The sequence below is a fragment of the Haliotis cracherodii genome, unplaced genomic scaffold (assembly GCF_022045235.1).
Source record: "Haliotis cracherodii isolate W230 unplaced genomic scaffold, xgHalCrac1.p SCAF_17, whole genome shotgun sequence".
In the NCBI taxonomy this organism is placed as follows: Eukaryota; Metazoa; Mollusca; class Gastropoda; order Lepetellida; family Haliotidae; genus Haliotis; species Haliotis cracherodii.
The window spans coordinates 7343368-7364793 of record NW_027266272.1 but is presented as its reverse complement, the minus strand read 5'-3'; the positions used below and the strand labels follow the sequence as shown (position 1 = coordinate 7364793).

The following is a 21426-nucleotide window of genomic DNA, read 5'->3' as shown; positions in this document are numbered from 1 at the left end:
ATCACCCATTGCCGCGGATATTTTGAGAATGTGAGTCATAAACTGCAAATTGATATCGTACACCACACGCTTACATTGTTGCCGCGACACACATTGTGTTGAATATCATAATAGCACTGTTCCTCAAGACAAACGTATTTCGTCCTCGTCCAGAAAATACAAGCGCAGGGCTAATTTGTGTGTGTGTTGGACGGGAATGAAAACATAAATCGTGGAAATACCACAGTAACAATTTTGGAAGACGTGAAGACGACATGGCAGGAAGGTTTTGAAACCAAAGACCTACGCGTTTGTTGATGGGTCTTGTATTCGTTGATGTGTAGTTATCAGTAATGGTGAGTGACACATTGCACAAACTTAAGTCTTTGCTGTCAAACAACCCGTGGGTTGGTGTTCACATGTCATGTCGCATCACTCGTTTACGCATTAACCAATGATTATTGACGTGTTAGATCCTTCGTATAAGCCGCACTCACTCAGAAGGCGGTAGTTCCTACCGCAAATGCCGCTTTAATCAAATACGTTTCATTTGAATTTGGTGACATGACTTTGTTTTAACAAAAAAAGGACAAGGAACTAAACCACTTCTTATTAGGACACGTATACGCTTATTACTTCAGAGATGCATATAGAATGTATATACATTAAGTGATTATACCGTTTGCTTTTACTTAATTACGGGGGCACGGGTGGCCCAGTCGTCTAAGGCGCCGCGATTCGCTGTGCAGAGTTGCGTCCCTTGGGCACGCCAGAAACCTATGATTGTGGGTTCGAATCCTTTCTCCCCAATTATGTTTCTAGGTTTGTCAGCACCATACCCGTGCTCGTGGGTTTCACCGAAGTGGTAAACGTCTGAGACCTGCATCACTTCGGGCTTTCCTCCCACATTAAGGTGACACGCCGTGATATAACTGGAATACTGTTAAAAGCGGCGTTAAACCAAACTCACTCATTCACTCACTCACTTAATTACACCTGTGCCTTTGTGTTGATAGAATTGGAATTCAGAATAATCATCATTCATTTTGTAACGTCGCAATATATGCTTGACGGTGAACTTTCCTCACAAAGGATGCACTTCTTCATCCTCTTCATCTTTTTTCAACAGATATTCGTGGGTAAACCGACTGAAGCGACCAATACGACATCGTCGTAAAACAACCTCATCATGTCTTGACTTACAACCCAAGTAAGTATGGCCAATTGTTGGCTTCATGATTTTTATTGATTCCTACCTGGGTGTCCCACCTGTTTTGTATGAAATCTGTTGTATAAATTGTGATGGTTGGTTTTGAAATCGCTGTACGGGATAAAGAGTGGTTTGTCAAGATCGGCTTCAGCTGTAGCATTGAGTTACCTGATATGACTACATGACCTGGTACCAGCAAAATACGATGTCACATTGGCCAGTCGAAAGATCAATATATAGTGCTAAGATGTCAAGGATAATAGGGTGATGTGACGAAACACTTTTAGTTGCCTGAAGGCATAACAATTTTTTTTTCTGAAAAGATGATGAAATGTTTTGATTGGTTTTGTTGTTAACTATAAGTCTATAAGTCAAAGCTGTTGAGATAAGATTTGGCCTCAGCATTCAAAATTAAAGACAATTATCTGGGATTCCTGAGGAGATAGTTCTGGACAGATGCACTTGCAACTTTGCTACCATCCTTGGACCCATCTGTAAAAATGGATCATTGAGTATTATATACTCTTCAAAAAAAGAAACATGACACTGACTTTCAAAATGTAATATAATGCGATTGTTTCAAAATAGGACAGAGAAACCATAATTGAAACACTGTTTGAAGACCAATGTACACAATGTTCAAAACATTAATGTGTCACAGACACAGGTACACGATACCTTTATGGGGTTTTTCACATATGTAGATTGATATAATTTTATAAAATGCGAAAATAAAGACTAAAGCATTGACACAAATGCGATCCAGTTAATATAACAGCGGAACTCTGCTCTTTATGAAAACTGTAACATTGAGCAAGGTGTCCCGGGTGAATACAAAGGGAAACCACTCTCAACTAGAGTTTGAACTAAGATTAGCTACCCTGAGTTATCAATAAGGTCACGGTCATTACTATAGAGCCTGCCGACACCTTCCGTTTTTATCCTTCCCAAATTATCGAAAAGGTATGTTGTTTCACACTTCTTCAGCATGGACTCGGATAGAAAAATATTGTAAGCTATCGACTCTACAGTTATGTGTATCGCTGTCGCGATTAAGAACACTTCTGACGTGAAATCCTTGATGCGTTCTTCGTGTTTTCGAAGAATCAATTTGAATCACTCAGTTTTACAAAATGAAATGTCAATGTTTGAACGTAAAGCGGACTTATTGTTTGGCAAAATATCTATGGAAAAGTATACCGCCATCTTGGATGAAGATAAAATAAACTTACGACAGGTATGGGGCTATCTTAGATTTACGATAAACTTAAGATATCTTATGTGGCAGACACAAGTATTAACATACAGTTTTGTTGTATATATGTTTTATCTATTTGAGGTCCTTTAGGTTTGTATGTTATTTTAAGTTGTTAGGAAAGAAGGTTCTTAATTCAATATATATTATGGGCTTCTGGATTAGTTTACTTATAATGTAGAGGGTGGTTGGGTTGGTCTATGTTTGTGTCATTGTTTCTCCTCTTTGTTCTAACCCAAGCCTTGTTTTCATTGGCTTGTTCAAACTGTGCACTTTTCATCCATCTTGCACTTGACAATACACCAATTCAGAAGTCAGTCAACAATTTGGACTCGGACAGATCTGGGATAAATAATTCGATTATTAAGGTTAGTAATCTATAAAATTGCTAGCTAATATCTATGTATTTGTATAATAATATAACTTATGTTATCTAAGTTATGTGGAATGTAATTTCAGTATTATTAACATGCTTATCTTTGGTATGGTGATTGTGTCACCATATTACTAAGTTAATAATTAAATAAGGCTAAGTAAACACTATAAATGCTTTTCATCCTTCTTCTTCCTGTGTGTGAATGTTTGAGTGAATGCGTTGATTTTTATCATTGTGTAAATACTGAATTTGTATGCAATGTCAATCATTGTATGGTAGTTAGTAGTTAGTTATATTTCCTAAATTGTATTCTGTATGTTACATTTATTCATAGTTGATTCTGTAATTAGGAGCGTGCTGACAGCTACAAAGCTACCAGGCAAGGCGGCTGCCTGGAGAGGACAAACACCCCAGTGTCACCCACAGGGTACGCATAATTTACATGTTTGTTCTGTCATGAAGTATATCTTGTAAATAGTGTATCATATCAAATGTATGATCAGGTAATGAATTAATATAGTAGTTTCAACAAAGTGGTAATTGTATTTGTAATGTTCATTGTATGTTAGAACCGTGGACCATCTATATATTGTAATCTTATCAGTAATGTCGGGATCGAGTTATCGCCCTTGATCAATCGTTTGTTTACTTCAGGGTAAGGTAATGATTTTATATATCATTGATTATTAAGTTCATGTTGATGTAATGAATATAGACTATGTTTATATTAAATGAAAGGTTGCTTTGTATTGTATTAATATATGTGTGTATGAAACCTGTGTACTACTGTTTTTATAATCTTATTGTTTGTACATTACAGGGTGTCATTGTTATCTACTAATAAGGCAATAAAGACTCACACCCGTAGCCTGTGTTGGACCTTGTATTTGCCATCACAAAACCCGGTTACAAAATGGAGCCCCCAGTGAGGATTTTTGCCTAAGAAATGTCAGCCAGCCTCTTCGTGGGATAGACAGCTCCCTTTCTATTCTGTGTACATGCACATGTACTTAGATCTGCCAAGCCATGTGATCTGCCAAGCCATGTGATTCCCTTCACTTTCACGGTATCTGTGACTGACATCTGTGTAGTGACATTTGTGGATACAACTTTGTGTATTTTGTTTCCTATGTAGTAAATGTAACTTTACGTTATTCTCGTACACGTAGCATATTTCTCATATCTGGTAATTTGTAAATTACTTCCCTTTGCCATCAATCATGTAATATATTTTACTTCATAGTATCTATTTGTCTTTGCCGGCTTAAGTTTTTCATTATTGTACATATATTTCAATTATCTGCATTTGTGTAAGGTTTTCGTAATTGTAATTACATTCAACCTTTCTCTACATTTGTAATTAAAGATATTTATCTGGCCAGTAAACCTTGTTATGTAGCATTTCGCAACTTGTGAAAACATTTTTTCGGTGATCACCAAGTTTGTATACTTTGGTATTGTGTACATTTGTTTACGGCCTGTATCCTTAGTTTAGTTTAGTTTAGTTTAGTTTAGTTTAGTTTAGTTTGAATAGTGGATAAACTGTTTTGTTAGTTTCAATAAAGTTTGAAATATTTGCCTACCTTACGTAGACTTGGTTTCCTTAGATTGGTTTAGTTAGTATTTAGTTAGACTTTCAGATTAGTTGTTGAGTTAGTTTCAATAAAGGATCATATTTAATTATAACCAGGTGAGTGTGTGTGTTTGAATCAGTTCTATTTGCTTCTTTCACCTTTCTACACGTATGCAAATAAACTTGGATAGATATTAAATAATAATAATAATAATAATCAGATTAGAATTAGTTTGGGTTGTTGTTGGGTTTTTTTGACTGCCCTACCACAGACTGACTTAGTTTGAAATCATTTTCCCCATCTGCATTTTTTTTCTTTTTCACATTTACATAACAGCATGCTTTGATTTATTCCTTCGTGTTGTCTTGTGGGTCTTATATTCACACCGGGTATTAGTTATCTTAGGTACTTTATTTCATTATGTAGCATTTCAGTATCTACTTTTATTTTTCATTGAGATTATTTTTTAAGAAATATTTTGCAATCAATTTTTTATATTCCATTGCAGCTGTTTTTCTTTCAGATTGCAGTTGTGACTCGGTGATCATCTCTATTCATTTTCAGATTTCAGTTATCAGCATCTTTCAAAACTTCTGTGACTTTTTATAGTCTTTGCACATCTTCTTCACATGCTTTTGTGACCTTTATTTGGATTTTGTAATCCTTCCACTCGACTGCATCATACTCTTACATCATGAATCTTGAAGAAGAGGAGATGAAAAGTTTGTTAACTATATTTACAAAGATGGGACTGTCTCCAAAGGTTGAGAATCCGGATGACTTTAAAGCTTGGATTCAAGGAATGGCACAACAGGAAGGACCTATTGTAAAGACAGAGCCTGATGTCAAAGGCGCCCCCACAGCCACTAATCCTGAACTTGCTGCTCCACCTTCAACATCTGGCATAACATATCACCACTTTCCCAAGATACCATTCTTTAGCGGAGAGACTGGAAAGGACACTCCATATGACTTGTGGAAATATGAAGTTGACTGTCTTCTACAGTCAAAGACTCATTCTCTAAATGTTATACTCCAGGTTATCAGAAAATCATTGAAGGGGGAAGCCGCACTGGTTGCCATGAAGCTTGGACACACAGCCACAGTGTTCAAGATCCATTCTGCTTTTGGAACTTTGAGAAGGAAGGAGACCCTGATGTCACAGTTTTATGGTACTTTCCAAGGAGACAAGGAAGATGTTACAGCATGGGGTTGCCGGCTGGAGAACCTCATGTACCAGATAGCCTCCCAACGTCAGATGAGCTTTGAGGAACAGGATGAAATGCTCCGAAGCAAGATGTGGGATGGCCTTAAGCCTGAACTGAAGAGCCTTGCTGCCCACAAGTATGATAACATCTTCAACTTTGATGAGCTCCGACTATGTTTAAGGGAAGTTGAATTTGACATGAAGCGGGATCAAAGTCACAGCACAGGAAAGAAGACAGCTACCATAAAGATGGCCTCTACCTCTGACTCTTCTACTGCTGTTGCTACTAAGGAAGAAGTGATGGATCTTAAAGCCATGATGAGGGATATCAAGACAGAGCTAGCTGACCTAAAGGAGCAACGTCAACATTCAGCTCAAGTATTTCTTCAACAGCCTCATCAACCATCACCAGCCTCTCAAGGTACTCCTCAGACTTCCTGGAGGAGGAACAGCAAACATTATGGGAAACGGAATGGACCATCACATCAGACAAGCTCGTTCCAGTCCCAGATGCCATCTGTTATGCCTCAGCAACAGCCTTCTTACAGTCAGCCCGCGCCTCCAAGGCCACAAGCGCCATATATGCCCCAGCATATTCCACCACCACAACCACCTCAAGTTCATGGGTATGGATTGCAGCAAGAACCACAGGAACCCATCTATTGTTACCGCTGTGGATACCCTGGACATATTGCAGTTGGGTGTAGAGTGAGACTGGACCATCTTCGACGCCCTTTAAACTTGGCCAGGCCTATGGGAGGGGGCAACCATTAGGCTTTATTGGGCGCCCCAAATATAAAGAGATTCCAGACGGACTAGTAGGAGATGCCACAGAAGTTGAGATCAGCATTGAAGGATATCCTGTTCGTGCTCTGTTGGACACTGGTGCTACAGTCTCTATCATATCTGAGACATTTTACACAAATCATTTACAGACTTTGCCCTTGGAACCAATCAGTGATATCTTGGATATTGAGTGTGCCGGAGGGGAACAGCTTCCATATCTTGGATATGTGAGTGTAAGACTCAATATCATTGGTGGAGGAATAAACAAAACTTCGGATTCGTGCCTCATGTTAATTGTTCCTGAAACAAGATACAATGCCAAGGTACCTGCTTTGCTTGGAACTAATGTGTTGCAGCATTTCTTGAATGAGTGTAAGCTACAACACGGAGCACGTTTTCTTCAGAAGGCCAATCTCCACACTCCTTGGTACTTAGCCTACAGGACTTTAGCATTACGGGATAAAGAACTAGAGCGACGAGGACACTGCCTTGGATTTGTTCGCAGCACAGAGAACAAGAACCTCATCATTCCACCCAACACCAACATGGTTATCAAAGGACAAGTAACCAAGGGGTTCAATTCACCAGTCATATGTGCTTTACTCCAACCTACCAGCTTTGCTTCATTACCAAGGGATTTGGACATAGCGCCTACGCTTATATCTTACAACTATGACAGTCGGAACCCAGTGGACGTGCACATCTCCAACATTACAACTAGAACAGTAGTTGTCCCTCCTAGAGCTCTGTTGTGTGAGATTCAGCCTGTATCTATTCTGGAGCTACCAACTGGAGAACAAGGAGACCCAGATGACATCATCAACCAAGTCGATGTTGATGACACTGACCTGACAAGGGAAGAGATACAGATGGGACTTGACATCATCATGAAGTTCACAGACATCTTCTCCAAACATGATGATGACATTGGATGTAGCAACATGGTGCATCATCGGATAGACATTGTTGATGAAGTTCCCTTCAAACAGAGACATCGCCGAATACCACCTGCAATGTATGATGAAGTTCGGAACCATCTTCAAACACTACTCTCAGCTGAAGTAATCAGGAAGTCACACAGTCCTTGGGCATCCAATATTGTACTTGCCAGAAGGAAAGATGGGCGTCTCAGGATGTGTGCAGATTTTCGCCAGCTTAATGACCGAACCATTAAAGATTCCTACGCTCTGCCGAGGATTGAAGACTTACTGGATTGTTTGGGTGGAAACAAGTTCTTCTCAGTCCTTGACATGAAAAGTGGTTATCACCAGGTGGAGATCGAGGAAGCTCATAAAGAAAGAACTGCCTTCACTGTAGGACCTCTAGGATTCTACGAGTACAATCGTATGCCATTTGGACTTACCAACGCCCCAGCCACTTACCAGCGTCTCATGGAACGATGCCTTGAAGGCCTACACCTTAACATCTGTTTGATCTATCTCGATGATTTGATCATATTCTCTAACACGTATGAAGAACATGTTGAACGACTCAAACAAGTTTTCCAGCGGATACAAGAATGTGGGCTCAAACTAGCCACCAAGAAGTGCAAGTTCTTCAAAAGAAAAGTTCGATATGTGGGGTACATTGTTTCAGAACATGGAATTGAAGCTGACCCTGAGAAAATTGACAAAGTGCAACATTGGCCAACTCCTTCCAGCCCGGAACAAGTCAGGAAATTTCTAGGATTTGCTGGCTATTACAGAAAATTCATCAAAGATTTTGCCAAAATTGCCAAACCACTTTCAGAGTTAATGCCAAAGTCAGCTTCAAAGAAGTCAAAGCAACCCAAGGACGTTAACTGGATGTGGGGGGAAGCGCAACAGAGTGCTTTCAACGAACTAAAGCAGCGACTCTCCATGCCACCAATTCTGGGATATGCTGACTGTACCAAGCCCTTTGAATTACATACAGATGCCAGTGGTCATGGACTAGGTGCAGTACTCTACCAGGTGCAGGACGGACAGCCACGAGTAATAGCTTATGCAAGTAGAGGACTCAGTCGTTCTGAGAGAAATTATTCAGCACACAAGCTGGAGTTTTTGTGTCTGAAATGGTCTATCACAGAGAAGTTTCATGACTACTTGTGGGGTCATGACTTTGTGGTTATCACCGACAACAATCCATTGACGTATGTGCTGACAAGTGCTCGATTAGACGCCACGGGTCATAGATGGCTTGCTGCTCTCTCCAGCTATAATTTCAGCATTAAGTACCGCCCATGGAAATCCAACAGTGATGCCGATGCTCTGTCCAGGTTACCAGTCAAGGAAGACCCTGATGACATGGATGAGATTGCAAAAGATTATGTCAGAGCTATTTGTCATTCTACCCATGTGACGAATCTTGTGGAAAGTTTGTGCCTCTCTGCAGATGTGGTTGAAGATGAAGACCTTGACTTAACTGAGGACAGATGTGAACAGAATGCCAGAGACTGGAGACGATCACAGGCTAAAGATCAAGCCCTTGTAGAAATTATCAAACACTTGAGGAATGGAGCAAGACCAGACCGGATGAACTACCTGACGGATCCTGAAATGACATCATTGATGAAGAACTACAGTCAGTTCAAACTCAAGCGAGGAGTTCTATACAGAGTCGCCAGTGTTAATGGCGTAGACCGGGAACAGCTAGTTCTACCCTCTCGATTAAGAACTGCGGCAATGAGGAGCCTCCATGACAATGCCGGACACCCTGGAAGAGACAGGACTGTATCACTTCTACAGGACAGATTCTACTGGCCAGGGATAACACGTGACGTGGAGACCCACCTAAAACATTGTGAGCGTTGTCTAAGGAGAAAAACTGCAACCAACATCAAAGCTCCCTTAATCAGCATCAAGACTTCCGAGCCACTAGAGCTTGTATGCATGGACTTCCTTTCCCTAGAACCTTCTAAAGGAGGAATAGAACATGTCTTGGTTGTGACAGATCACTTCACTCGCTACGCCCAAGCCTACCCAACCAAGAACATGTCCGCAAAAACAACAGCAGAAGCCTTTTTCAGCAATTTTGTGATCCATTATGGTCTTCCAAAAAGAATCCATTCTGATCAAGGAGCCAATTTTACAGGGAAGGTGATGCAGGAACTGTGCCAGCTTCTGAAGATAGAAAAGTCCCGGACAACGCCATACCATCCAATGGGCAATGGGATGACAGAACGGTTCAACCGTACTCTTTGTAACATGCTTGGTACTTTGGAACCAAATGAAAAGAAGAACTGGAAGGCACATGTAGGTCCACTCGTCCATGCCTACAACTGTACCCGCCATGAGTCAACATCTGTAGCTCCCTTTTTCTTGATGTTTGGAACACATCCAAGACTTCCAGTTGACCTTGTTTTTGGATTGGACAAGGAAATTCAGGAAAGCAAGTCCATAACAGAGTACACCAAATCCTTGAAGGACCGTTTGAGGCAAGCCTATGACATAGCTTCAACAGCATCTCAGAAATCTCAGGCCAAGCAGAAGACTTACTATGACCAGAGGGCTAGAGCTTCAATGTTGGAACCAGGAGATCGAGTCCTTGTAAAGATTGTGGCCTTTGATGGAAGACATAAATTAGCTGACAGATGGGAGGAAGATGTATATGTTGTGCTGCGCCATCCCAATCCATCGATACCTGTCTTTGAGGTTGGAAAGGAGAATGGAGAGGGAAGAAATAGAGTGCTACATCGTAACCTCTTGCTGCCAGTTAGTTCTTTGCCAGTCAAAATGCCACCAGCCATTAAACCCAGACGACGACAAGTACCAATACCTGTGCCTAAGCCGAGGAAGAACACGGCTGTGGAAACAAGCGATGATCTGTCTGATGAAGAATCAGCAATTGGCTATACCCGTTCTTCAGAACCTTCAGTTCCTACTGAGATCACAGTGGAAAGGCCAACTGAAGGAGAGTCAGAAGAAGCTTTAGAAGGAGATGAGATTCCTACTGAAGAAGGGAGGGAAGAAGAAGAGCCAACTGATGATACTGTTCACCAGAACGAGCAAGATGAAGACAGATCTGAGACTGGGGCCACAGGTAGTGAGGATGACAGAGAAGAACAAACCAATTTGCAGCCAGAAGATGCTTCTCAGCCACGGCGGTCAACCAGGACCAGGTCACAGCCCAGCTGGATGAGAAGTGGAGAATATGTTCTTTCTGCCATAAGTGATCCTGGAAATCCAGAATGGCTTGCCAGAGCCAACTATCTCAATTCTCTGCTAGCAGATGATAGATTCCGGGATCAGCGACACCGAGTGGCTGATACTCTTCTCGATCTTGTTAGCGGCAAGGTCAAATGATGAGACATCATTTTCCTGTGGGGGGAAGTATGTGGCAGACACAAGTATTAACATACAGTTTTGTTGTATATATGTTTTATCTATTTGAGGTCCTTTAGGTTTGTATGTTATTTTAAGTTGTTAGGAAAGTAGGCTCTTAATTCAATATATATTATGGGCTTCTGGATTAGTTTACTTATAATGTAGAGGGTGGTTGGGTTGGTCTATGTTTGTGTCATTGTTTCTCCTCTTTGTTCTAACCCAAGCCTTGTTTTCATTGGCTTGTTCAAACTGTGCACTTTTCATCCATCTTGCACTTGACAATACACCAATTCAGAAGTCAGTCAACAATTTGGACTCGGACAGATCTGGGATAAATAATTCGATTATTAAGGTTAGTAATCTATAAAATTGCTAGCTAATATCTATGTATTTGTATAATAATATAACTTATGTTATCTAAGTTATGTGGAATGTAATTTCAGTATTATTAACATGCTTATCTTTGGTATGGTGATTGTGTCACCATATTACTAAGTTAATAATTAAATAAGGCTAAGTAAACACTATAAATGCTTTTCATCCTTCTTCTTCCTGTGTGTGAATGTTTGAGTGAATGCGTTGATTTTTATCATTGTGTAAATACTGAATTTGTATGCAATGTCAATCATTGTATGGTAGTTAGTAGTTAGTTATATTTCCTAAATTGTATTCTGTATGTTACATTTATTCATAGTTGATTCTGTTATTAGGAGCGTGCTGACAGCTACAACGCTACCAGGCAAGGCGGCTGCCTGGAGAGGACAAACACCCCAGTGTCACCCACAGGGTACGCATAATTTACATGTTTGTTCTGTCATGAAGTATATCTTGTAAATAGTGTATCATATCAAATGTATGATCAGGTAATGAATTAATATAGTAGTTTCAACAAAGTGGTAATTGTATTTGTAATGTTCATTGTATGTTAGAACCGTGGACCATCTATATATTGTAATCTTATCAGTAATGTCGGGATCGAGTTATCGCCCTTGATCAATCGTTTGTTTACTTCAGGGTAAGGTAATGATTTTATATATCATTGATTATTAAGTTCATGTTGATGTAATGAATATAGACTATGTTTATATTAAATGAAAGGTTGCTTTGTATTGTATTAATATATGTGTGTATGAAACCTGTGTACTACTGTTTTTATAATCTTATTGTTTGTACATTACAGGGTGTCATTGTTATCTACTAATAAGGCAATAAAGACTCACACCCGTAGCCTGTGTTGGACCTTGTATTTGCCATCACAAAACCCGGTTACACTTAGGGCTACGATAGTTTCGAAAATAGGCTACGATAGCCTATGATTTCCTTACGATAACTTTACGATAATCTTAGGGCTAAGATCGTTTCGAAAATCTAGGCCCTGAACTAGAAATGCAAGAAACCAGTAAAAAAAACACCTCATCTCTTTCATACTTAAATCTATCTATGCACAAAGATTCAGTGCGATTCATAAACACATACTTATGATACCGGGTTGGTACTCTTGACTCTGCTTCTGGCAGGGATCTCTTATCATTATGGATCTGTTTTTTGTTAATTAATTATGTTTCAGCTGTCTGTGGTTTCCGGCATTCTGGCATTTGTGGACGTTATATGTTCTCAGCAAAAACGCTAAGGGCGAGTGTACTGGTATTTCGTGTCATAATACTTAATTTGTGTCGAGCAATAAACCTTTGATGGCTTTGATGTCAACATTTCACATTTGAGGTTCCATCCAACACGCGCTTTCTTGGAGAATTTCAAAGAGCGTCATATGACTCTCGCTCATGATGACACTTCCCGTTTTTGATAGTATGGTCTTACTAATTCTTCTATATGGATGTGAGGTACGGGGGGTCGAAACGTTATCTAATATAGAACATGTCCAGCTACGTTTTCTGAAACAATTAACATTACTTTTGACTAGTACCAAAAATCATATGGTTCATGGCGAACGTGGACCATCGTCTGTAATTAACATTGAAAAGATCAGAATGGTTTCTTTTGGGGCGAAACTCTTATCCCGAAAATCATCAAAATTATCTATTGAAACAACCTATTTGAAAGACGCAGACATAATTGGATAACCTTTGTGAAACGAATCTCCGACGATCTTCGCCTGACTCATTTGGCAATGCCAAAGTCCAAATTATCTTAAACATATGGTTAACAATATATCAAATGATATCAATTTACAAAGCTGGAAAGCCACACGAGATAAATCCTCTAAAGGAGCCACGTATACCATAGTGAAAAATGAATCCCTGTATTTCGAAAATTATTTAAATATAAAAGTAAGTATTTGACGAGACTTATTAGAATTTAGAACTTCCAATCACAATCTCCCAATTGAAACTGGAAGATGGAAAATGAACCTTTTAACTAAAAAAAATTTTGTAAATCATTTGATTTAGGTGGTGAGTTTCACTATCTTTTTAGCTGTCCACTATTTCCAAAAAAAAGAAAACAGCCAATTAGAAAATATTTTTACATTTCACCAAATATGAACGAAATGTGTTTTCTTTTTAAAAGTAAAACAGTAGGAACACTTGGAAAATTATCGAAATTTTGTAAAATGATAAAGCTGCTATTAAACTCTATCAATATGTCTCGTAACTGAATCCTGTCCTGCATTTTTATCTACGGTCGTCTCTGTCCAGTAAATGTGTTCACCCGTTGTTTGTTCTTTAAAAAATCCCATTTAGACAACATCGTACAGTAGGTTTATTGGAGTCATGTAAATTTGAAAGGTATCGTCAAACTGGTCGCAATTAGAAAGTTCCTGACAGACTTTTCTCATCACTATATCGAAAGATATATTGAACCTGAGTTTTTCCTGATGTTTAGTACTTTTTACGTCCGTATTGGAACATGCGACCGTTAGAGTTTGACAAGCAGCCTGAAGTTTTAATCAGGTAATACTTATAATTTGAACAGTTAAACCTCTGCGAAAGGATAAAAAAAAATACTTCTGGTTTTTTGGCTTGATTCTGGCATGAATGCGCTGAAAAGACCCCAATTTGAGAAAACGAATACATCCCTGATACTAGTTCAGTTTCTCAGTGACTTCCCTTGACAAATCATTATCTCTGTCCCAGAAATTGTAGGTGTCAAAACCGTATTAATTAAATGATGTGCCTGTCCAGAAGAGTTGAGTATTTATTTAGTTCGGATATTTCAGATCACACCACAACATTCACAATTATACACATTACCAGGAAATCCGTGAAGATTCCGGGATAGAATAGGTCTTCAGCAACCCATGCTTACCGGAAAAGGTGACTTTGCTTGTCGTAAAAGGCAAACTAACGGAATCGGGTGGTCAGGCTCGCTGACTTGGTTGATACATGTCATCGATCCCAAATGCGTGGATCGATGCTCATGATGTAAATCACTGGATTGTCTGGTCCAGACTCGATTATTTACAGACCGCCGTCATATAGCTGTAATATTGCTGAGTGCGGCGTTAAACAACAAACCAACCCAAACAAACAAAACATTACGAGGAACATGTTTGCAAGATGTCTAATAGACGGGGCGAACCCAGTGTAATCGGGTTTTATAACTCTTCCATAACGTTCACATGTGGCAACCAGGATCTGCACCTTATTCAGATTTCTGTCTGGCATAGACAATCATGAACACTGTGTATTTAGTTTTAGATTGATGAAGAATAATAACGTTTGAACTGCAGCAGAGAGCAAGCTGTCATTTTGTGCTCAGCAAATGTGACATATACGTATCTTCTGAGAGATAACAGTAATTTGGTTATTACATGCCAAAGGAATGTATTGGCGAGATGAGACGAGGTGGAAGGGGATTCAACGTCACGTTCAAGATTATTGCAATGACAATAGCGACTCGTATGTACGTTTGTGTTTGTATTACGACCGCTTGTACAATCGCAATATTATAGTGCTAGTATCCGCAGTTTATATTTACATAAATGTCCCACTCAGACAGTGTACTGACTCTGAACCGACCATTGTTTTAGCCGCCTCAATTCCGGGCGACAGACAGGGCATCAACAAGTACCATCTGAACCCCCGACCTTCCACTCTCCGGGCAGAATATTGTTGTATCTGCAGTTGGACCGACAGTGTGGCGCTGTTTGGCTTCACGAAAGCCGAAACATGGATTTAAGGAATGATCGTGAACCACTTTTGGAACCAACAGTCGATATATTTTACGCCTTCCGAGTTGACATTTTGCCAGAAACGTTAAATGGAAATGTTTCACGACTTGCTGGACGTACTGAAAATCCTCGAGGTCCCGAATATTGCAATTAGTGCAATCTGAATTTAGAATCATAAACTTAAGTGTAACAATACGGACTAAGTATTGTCATCCTTTGCAGTAGTTTTATTAATTAGGGATGCCGGTTATATTGTAATTTGCCAAATTGTGTGGTTGAACCCCGACCAATGACATCCACTGTTTTGTCTTGATCAAACCCGACTATTTATATTCAAATGTATCTGTCATATTGCTGACTGACACTGTATGACATTCATCCACTCACTTCAATTAATTCAAATTGGCGTGCATGCTCGTAATTGTAAATCTCCTTCAGGAACGGACGTTTCTATGAAGCTGCGGAGCTTGTAGTCATTACCCTAAGTGGTTCTTTCCCAGATGCTGATATATATATTTGTTTCATTTATTATTTAGCTCATGCCATGGGATGTACGCAAGCCGATATAAAGGGTGTGTTTGTCTTGGCAAAACTTCAAAAATGAAACTTTTGTCGACAGCGTGGTGGTAATAGTGTCACTTACAATCTCATAAGCCAAATTCGTGGTAAAAGTCCACATACACTCACATAATATAGCTGACTGACTCTCCATTGAGAAAACCAACTGTTATGATAATAAGCATTCTAACCACCAAGCAGCGGGTTGTGGTCCATGACACAAATCCTATACTTACATAATGCGCCACAAAGGGTTAGTTAGTATTTAAAACAATTCGCATATGTCCATGTGTGTCTTGCCATTGTGAATTCCAATAACGTCCTGGAAAGAGAAACGTATCTTTAAAACTGAAGTTTTGCCAAGATAAACACACACTTTATATGCGATATCGGCTTGCGTACATCCCATGGTACGAGTTAAATAATAAATAAAACATTTATATATCAGCATTTGGGGAAAAAACACTTAGGGTAATGACTACACGCTCCGCGGCTTCATAGAAACGAGAGTTACAATTACGAACATGCACGCCAATTTGAATTAATTGAAGTGACTGGATGAATGTCATACAGTGTCAGTCAGCAATATGACAGAAACATTTGAATATGTTGGGATAAATATGGCATATTTACTCCCCATGTAAATTGGGGTAGAATTGGTCTTCAGCAACCCACGCCTATCGTTTTTAGTGTAGCGACTAACAGGGTCAGGTGGTCAGGCTCGCCGATGAAATAAACTCATATCGTATCCCAAATGCAAAGATCAATGCTCATTATGCCAATCAATGTATTGTCTGGTCCAGAATCTATTATTCATATTATAGACTGCCCACATATAGCTGTTATAATGCTGAGTGCGACGTAAGTATGTCCTATTCTAGAGTTGTATTCAAGTGTAACTGATTCGTGTCTTGTGTTTTTAGCGATAAGCAGACCATTCAAAGTTTGTTTCTATGACCATGCAAGATAACAACTGGCAGACCGATTAATGATGCTGAGTATAATATTATTTAAAGTCGTTATCATTAATGAAACAAACCATATGTAAAGTTGCATGTTTTGCCTAACATAAAAAATTTGCCTAACATAAAAAAAGAACAAAAGAACTCTGACATGTAAGTCAACGATAAAAAAATAAAATATCTGTAATGACTGTCTTCAACCAAGAAAGGTTGAAAGGTGTGTTTAAATTAACATAGAAAACCTTGTGTGGGTTTACACACATGTAATACGACATGTATTTAATGCTGTCATATGAAATGCGGTATTTGTTATGTATGCTCTGAAAATCTCGTTTTTTCCAATATTTACATTATTTCACTCTGGCTCTGCCTACTTCAACAACATATCTCATAATGTTTGTTTTCGGAAAGGAATTTGTTTGCATAAAACTGAAACAAAGATTATAAGAATGACCAATCAATAAACATCCTCATGATCACTGGATTGTCTGGTCCAGACTCAATCATTTACAGACCGCCGTCATATACCTTGACTATTGCTGAATGCCGCACTAAACAACAAACAAACAAAACCATTTTCAACATGTATTATGCATTTAAATGATCACCAAGACTATCTAGCGGCTCATTGTATTTAAGGAATCACAATCTATTGGTGGCCGTTAACAGACTTATCTGAAGTTACGTGAGAGACTGAATCTTTCGAGTGCTTCAAAACCGACAAAGTTGAGATATGCTGACATAACCAAGGGTTACACGGAACAAAAGGTCATTACAACGTTGGCCTTTTAAAGTATCGGATAAAGATAGAGATCCTAACCATGCAATGAGATCCGCTAAAATCTCCTCTTTGGACATTTGAAAGTATTAGGTTTTCTCCAATGTGATTTTAAAGCGCACATAAGGGGTAATTAAAGTCATTGGATAGCGTGTTTAGAATCAACATTTTCACGAGTAGTGCAATACGCTGATTAAATGATTATCTTATTTCGATGCGTACTTTGAGGTCTATTAGTGTGATTGTTGAAAAAAAATCTGCTTGTCTCATGTATTTTTAAACATGTAATGCTAACCAACGCAAACCATACACGTTATGTTTGTCTGGATCTAATTACGTAACGATACACACTTGTCATAGAAAATCAGAGAAGGATTACGTCTTCTTTCAAGTTTTGTAACAGGATTGCATTTTCTGTTGTTTTGGTAGAAAGTAAAATCCTTAAAACCACTATTTGTCCCGAAGACGTGGCTGTCATCACTGATTCTTGGTGATCCATTTGTATAATTTCCACCGATATTTTGCCTTTTGTGCTCAGTGGAATCTCTTTCAACGGATAATTACTGGCTATTCTTTGGCGTTGACGGTTTGTTTCTTAAATAACTGGGTTCAGACTAATGTTGTTATTTATAAATTTTTATTTTCATATCTGTGGACATAATACATTTTGTTACATTTAAATGGTGTCATTTACATCGAAATTGCACCGATTGGGATCAAGCTAAACAAAGAGTAGAATATAAAAACCCATATATATATATATTGAAATTATTGTGAAATTGACTTGCACTTTGTGTGAGTTCACTGGAGTATAAACCTTCTTAGAGTGAGGTCAAAACTGTATGCACGTGGAGGTTGCGACATCGCCTATACAATTTTCGGCCCTCATACTAATTAAGAACGTTTATTATACTAAAGTGAAAGTCAATTCTTGTAATCTTTTATAACAATATTTTATACCTCAAGGGATGCGGCGCTAGACGTATGTCTTCATGTCAATTTATGTTTTCATGTTTACACATGACTTACACCAACCAGGTGTATCACGGAATAAATCAGTTCATCAAACAGAGAGAGATGACATGAGTGTATGTATGCTTAACCTTTTGCTGCAGTTTGTTTACATGAAATATATTTTCCCAAGTTAATGAACCTGTGGCGGTAAGATGTTTTGGTCATCATTGATCAGTTGACCGATGATTGAAAGGTGACCATAACGATGTGTCAAATAGACAGACAGACAGATATTATATTTTCGCTTCACCGCTGTACATAATAAAACACATGCATAAAATAGACGTTTTTCCACACACAAAATAATTCACCCCATCATATAAAGTTATGAGAGACGAAACACTCGATGATATACAGTAGAACATGGATATAACGAACTACAAGGGACCAGAGAATTCAGTGGGTTATATCCGTTCATCGTTATATACGTTTTCGCTCGGAAACGTCCGCCATCTTGGATAAATCAAAACACAATACACGTAACTGCAGCATTGACTTGTAGTAGCATTCATAGCATTCAGTTGATAACATTTCATAGCATTCATTTAAGTTAAACAAGGTTAAACAGCGTCATCGCTGATTGTGTCAAGTCGCCGCGATTGTGTTGATTCACCGCTGATTGCGCACAGCCAATTTTCAGTGACATGTGACTCTGAGTGAGATTTCTTAGTTCGCTATACACGTCACTAATAAGTGGTAGATGAGCTTGGTGATCAGATATCAGTTCGCTGTATCCATTAGTTCGCTGTAGAGAGTTCGTTATACACGTAAATTTTATATGATAATATGTAGGAGATTGTTCAACAGTTCGTTGTATTCGTTTGTTCGCTCTATCCGCGTTCGTTATATCCGTGTATACAGATAAAAAAACCTTTTAGCCCATTTAGCAATAGCTTTCTGCGTTTTGGCAGTGACATATAGCTCATGTTTAAAAAGGACACGCAATTTCTCATTGTTTGATCATGTATTCAAACTCACAGACGATTCTCAGTGTATGCCGAAACGCTATATTCAAGATTAAAGGGTCTAAATGATCAGAAAAAAAACGCTTCTATAAAGTATCTGTGCAGGGGAATACCCAGGGGTTTTCCCAGCTATGTGGACGTTTGTAAATAAATCGAGTCTGGACAAGACAATCCAGTGATTTACATCATCAGTATCCATCCACGTGATTTGGATCGATGACATGTATCAACTAAGTCAGCGAGCCTAACCACCCGATCTCGTTAGTCGCCTTTTACGACAAGAATAGTCGCCTTTTATGGCAAGCATGGGTTCCTGAAGGCCTATTCTACCCCTGATCGTCTTACCTGATTATCGAAATTTTGTAAACTTATAATGCTGCTATTTAACCCCATCAATATGTCTCGTAACTGAATCCGGCCCTGCATCTTTAGTTACGGAAGTCATTGCCCTGTACATGTGTTAACCCGTAGTTTGTTCTTAAAAAATGCCATTTAGAAAACACCGTACTGTAGGTTTATTGGAGTCTTGTAAATTTGAAAGGTATCGTCAAACCGGTCGCAATAAGAAAGTTACTGACAGACTTTTCTCATCGCTGTATCGAAAGATTTATTGAACCCTGTGTTTTTCCTGATGTCGGTATTGGAACATGTGACCGTTAGAGTTTGACATGGGTCAACAAGCAACCTGAAGTTATAATCAGTTAATATTGCACTGATAATAGCGACTCGTATGTACGTGTGTGTTTGTGTTACGACCATTGTTTTAGACCCCTCAATGCAGGGCGACAGGCAGGGCGTCAACAAGTACCATCTTTTAACGTATGACGTGGCCGGGGATCGAACCCCCGACCTTCCACTCTCCGGGCAGAATATTGTTGTATCTGCAGTGGGACCGACAGTGTGGCGCTGTTTGGCTTCACGAAAGCTGAAACATGGATTTAAGGAATGATCGTGAACCACTTTTGGAACCAACAGTCGATATATTTTACGCCTTCCGAGTTGACATTTTGGCAGAAACGTTAAATGGAAATGTTTCACGACCTGCTGGACGTACTGAGAACCCCTGAGGTCACGAATATTCACAGAGCAATCCGAATTTAGAACCATAAGCTTAAGTGAACCATACGGATTAAGTGTTGTCATCGCTTGCAGTAGTTTTGTTAATTACTGAAGCCGGTTATAATGACAATTCTAGGGTTACAGTGTAATTTGCCAAATTGTGTAGTCGAATCTCGACCAATGACATCCACTGTTTTGTCTTGATCAACCCCGACTATTTATATTCAAATGTATCTGTCATATTGCTGACTGACACTGTATGACATTCATCCACTCACTTCAATTAATTCAAATTGGCGTGCATGCTCGAAATTGTAAATCTCCTTCAGGAACGAACGTTTCTATGAAGCTGCGGAGTTTGTAGTCATTACCCTAAGTGGTTCTTTACCGTATGCTGATATATATTTGTTTCATTTATTATCTAACTCATGCCATGGGATGTACGCAAGCCGATATCGCGTGTAAAGTGTGTGTTTATCTTGGCAAAACTTCAAAGATGAAGCTTTTTCGACAGCGTGGTGGTAATAGTGTCACTTACAATCTCATCAGCAAACCTCTTGGTAAAAGTCCACATACACTCACATAATATAGCTGACTGACTCTCCATTGAGAAAACCAACTGCTATAATTATAAGCATTCTAACCACCAAGCAGCGGGTAGTGGTCTATGACACAAATCCTGTACTTACATAATGCGCATCAAAGGGTTAGTTAGTATTTTAAACAATTCGCATATGTTCATGTGGTTGCATATGTTCATGCGTGTCTTGCCATTGTGAATTCCAATAACGTCCTTGAAAGAGAAACGTTTCTTTAAAACTAGACCCCAAGTAATCCTTACTAAAATTGAGAAAATGAGGTGCGAGTGAATATGTTGGCATAAAAATGGCATGTTTACTCCCCATGTAGATCTTTGTAGAATTGGTCTTCATCAACCCACGCCTATCGTTTTTAGTGTAGCGACTAACAGGGTCAGTTGGTCAGGCTCGCCATCAATGCTCATTATGTCAATCAATGTATTGTCTTACCCGATTCTAAGATCTCGTTTTTACCCCATATTTACATTATTTCGCCAATCACTCTGGCTCTACCTATTTCAACACAATATCTCATAATGTTTTTTCTCAGAAAGGAATTTGTTTGCATAAAACTGAAACAAAGATTATAAGAATGACGAGGTAACTGCATTTAGTAAACACCATTTGGAAATCTTTGAACCTCCATTGTCTATTCGCTGTCTTTTATAGGGCATCCAGTGCTGGAGCCTTCA

At 39.0% G+C, this 21426-nt stretch overlaps 1 protein-coding gene across 1 annotated transcript; it reads left to right on the top strand.

Moving 5' to 3' along the window:
• Positions 1–9689: 9689 nt before the first annotated feature.
• On the top strand, positions 9690–10781 carry LOC139464293 (uncharacterized). Its single transcript, XM_071245816.1, has one exon. The coding sequence runs from the start codon at positions 9690–9692 to the stop codon at positions 10668–10670; it is 981 nt and encodes a 326-aa protein (XP_071101917.1). The 3' UTR covers positions 10671–10781.
• The last annotated feature ends 10645 nt before the right edge of the window (positions 10782–21426 follow it).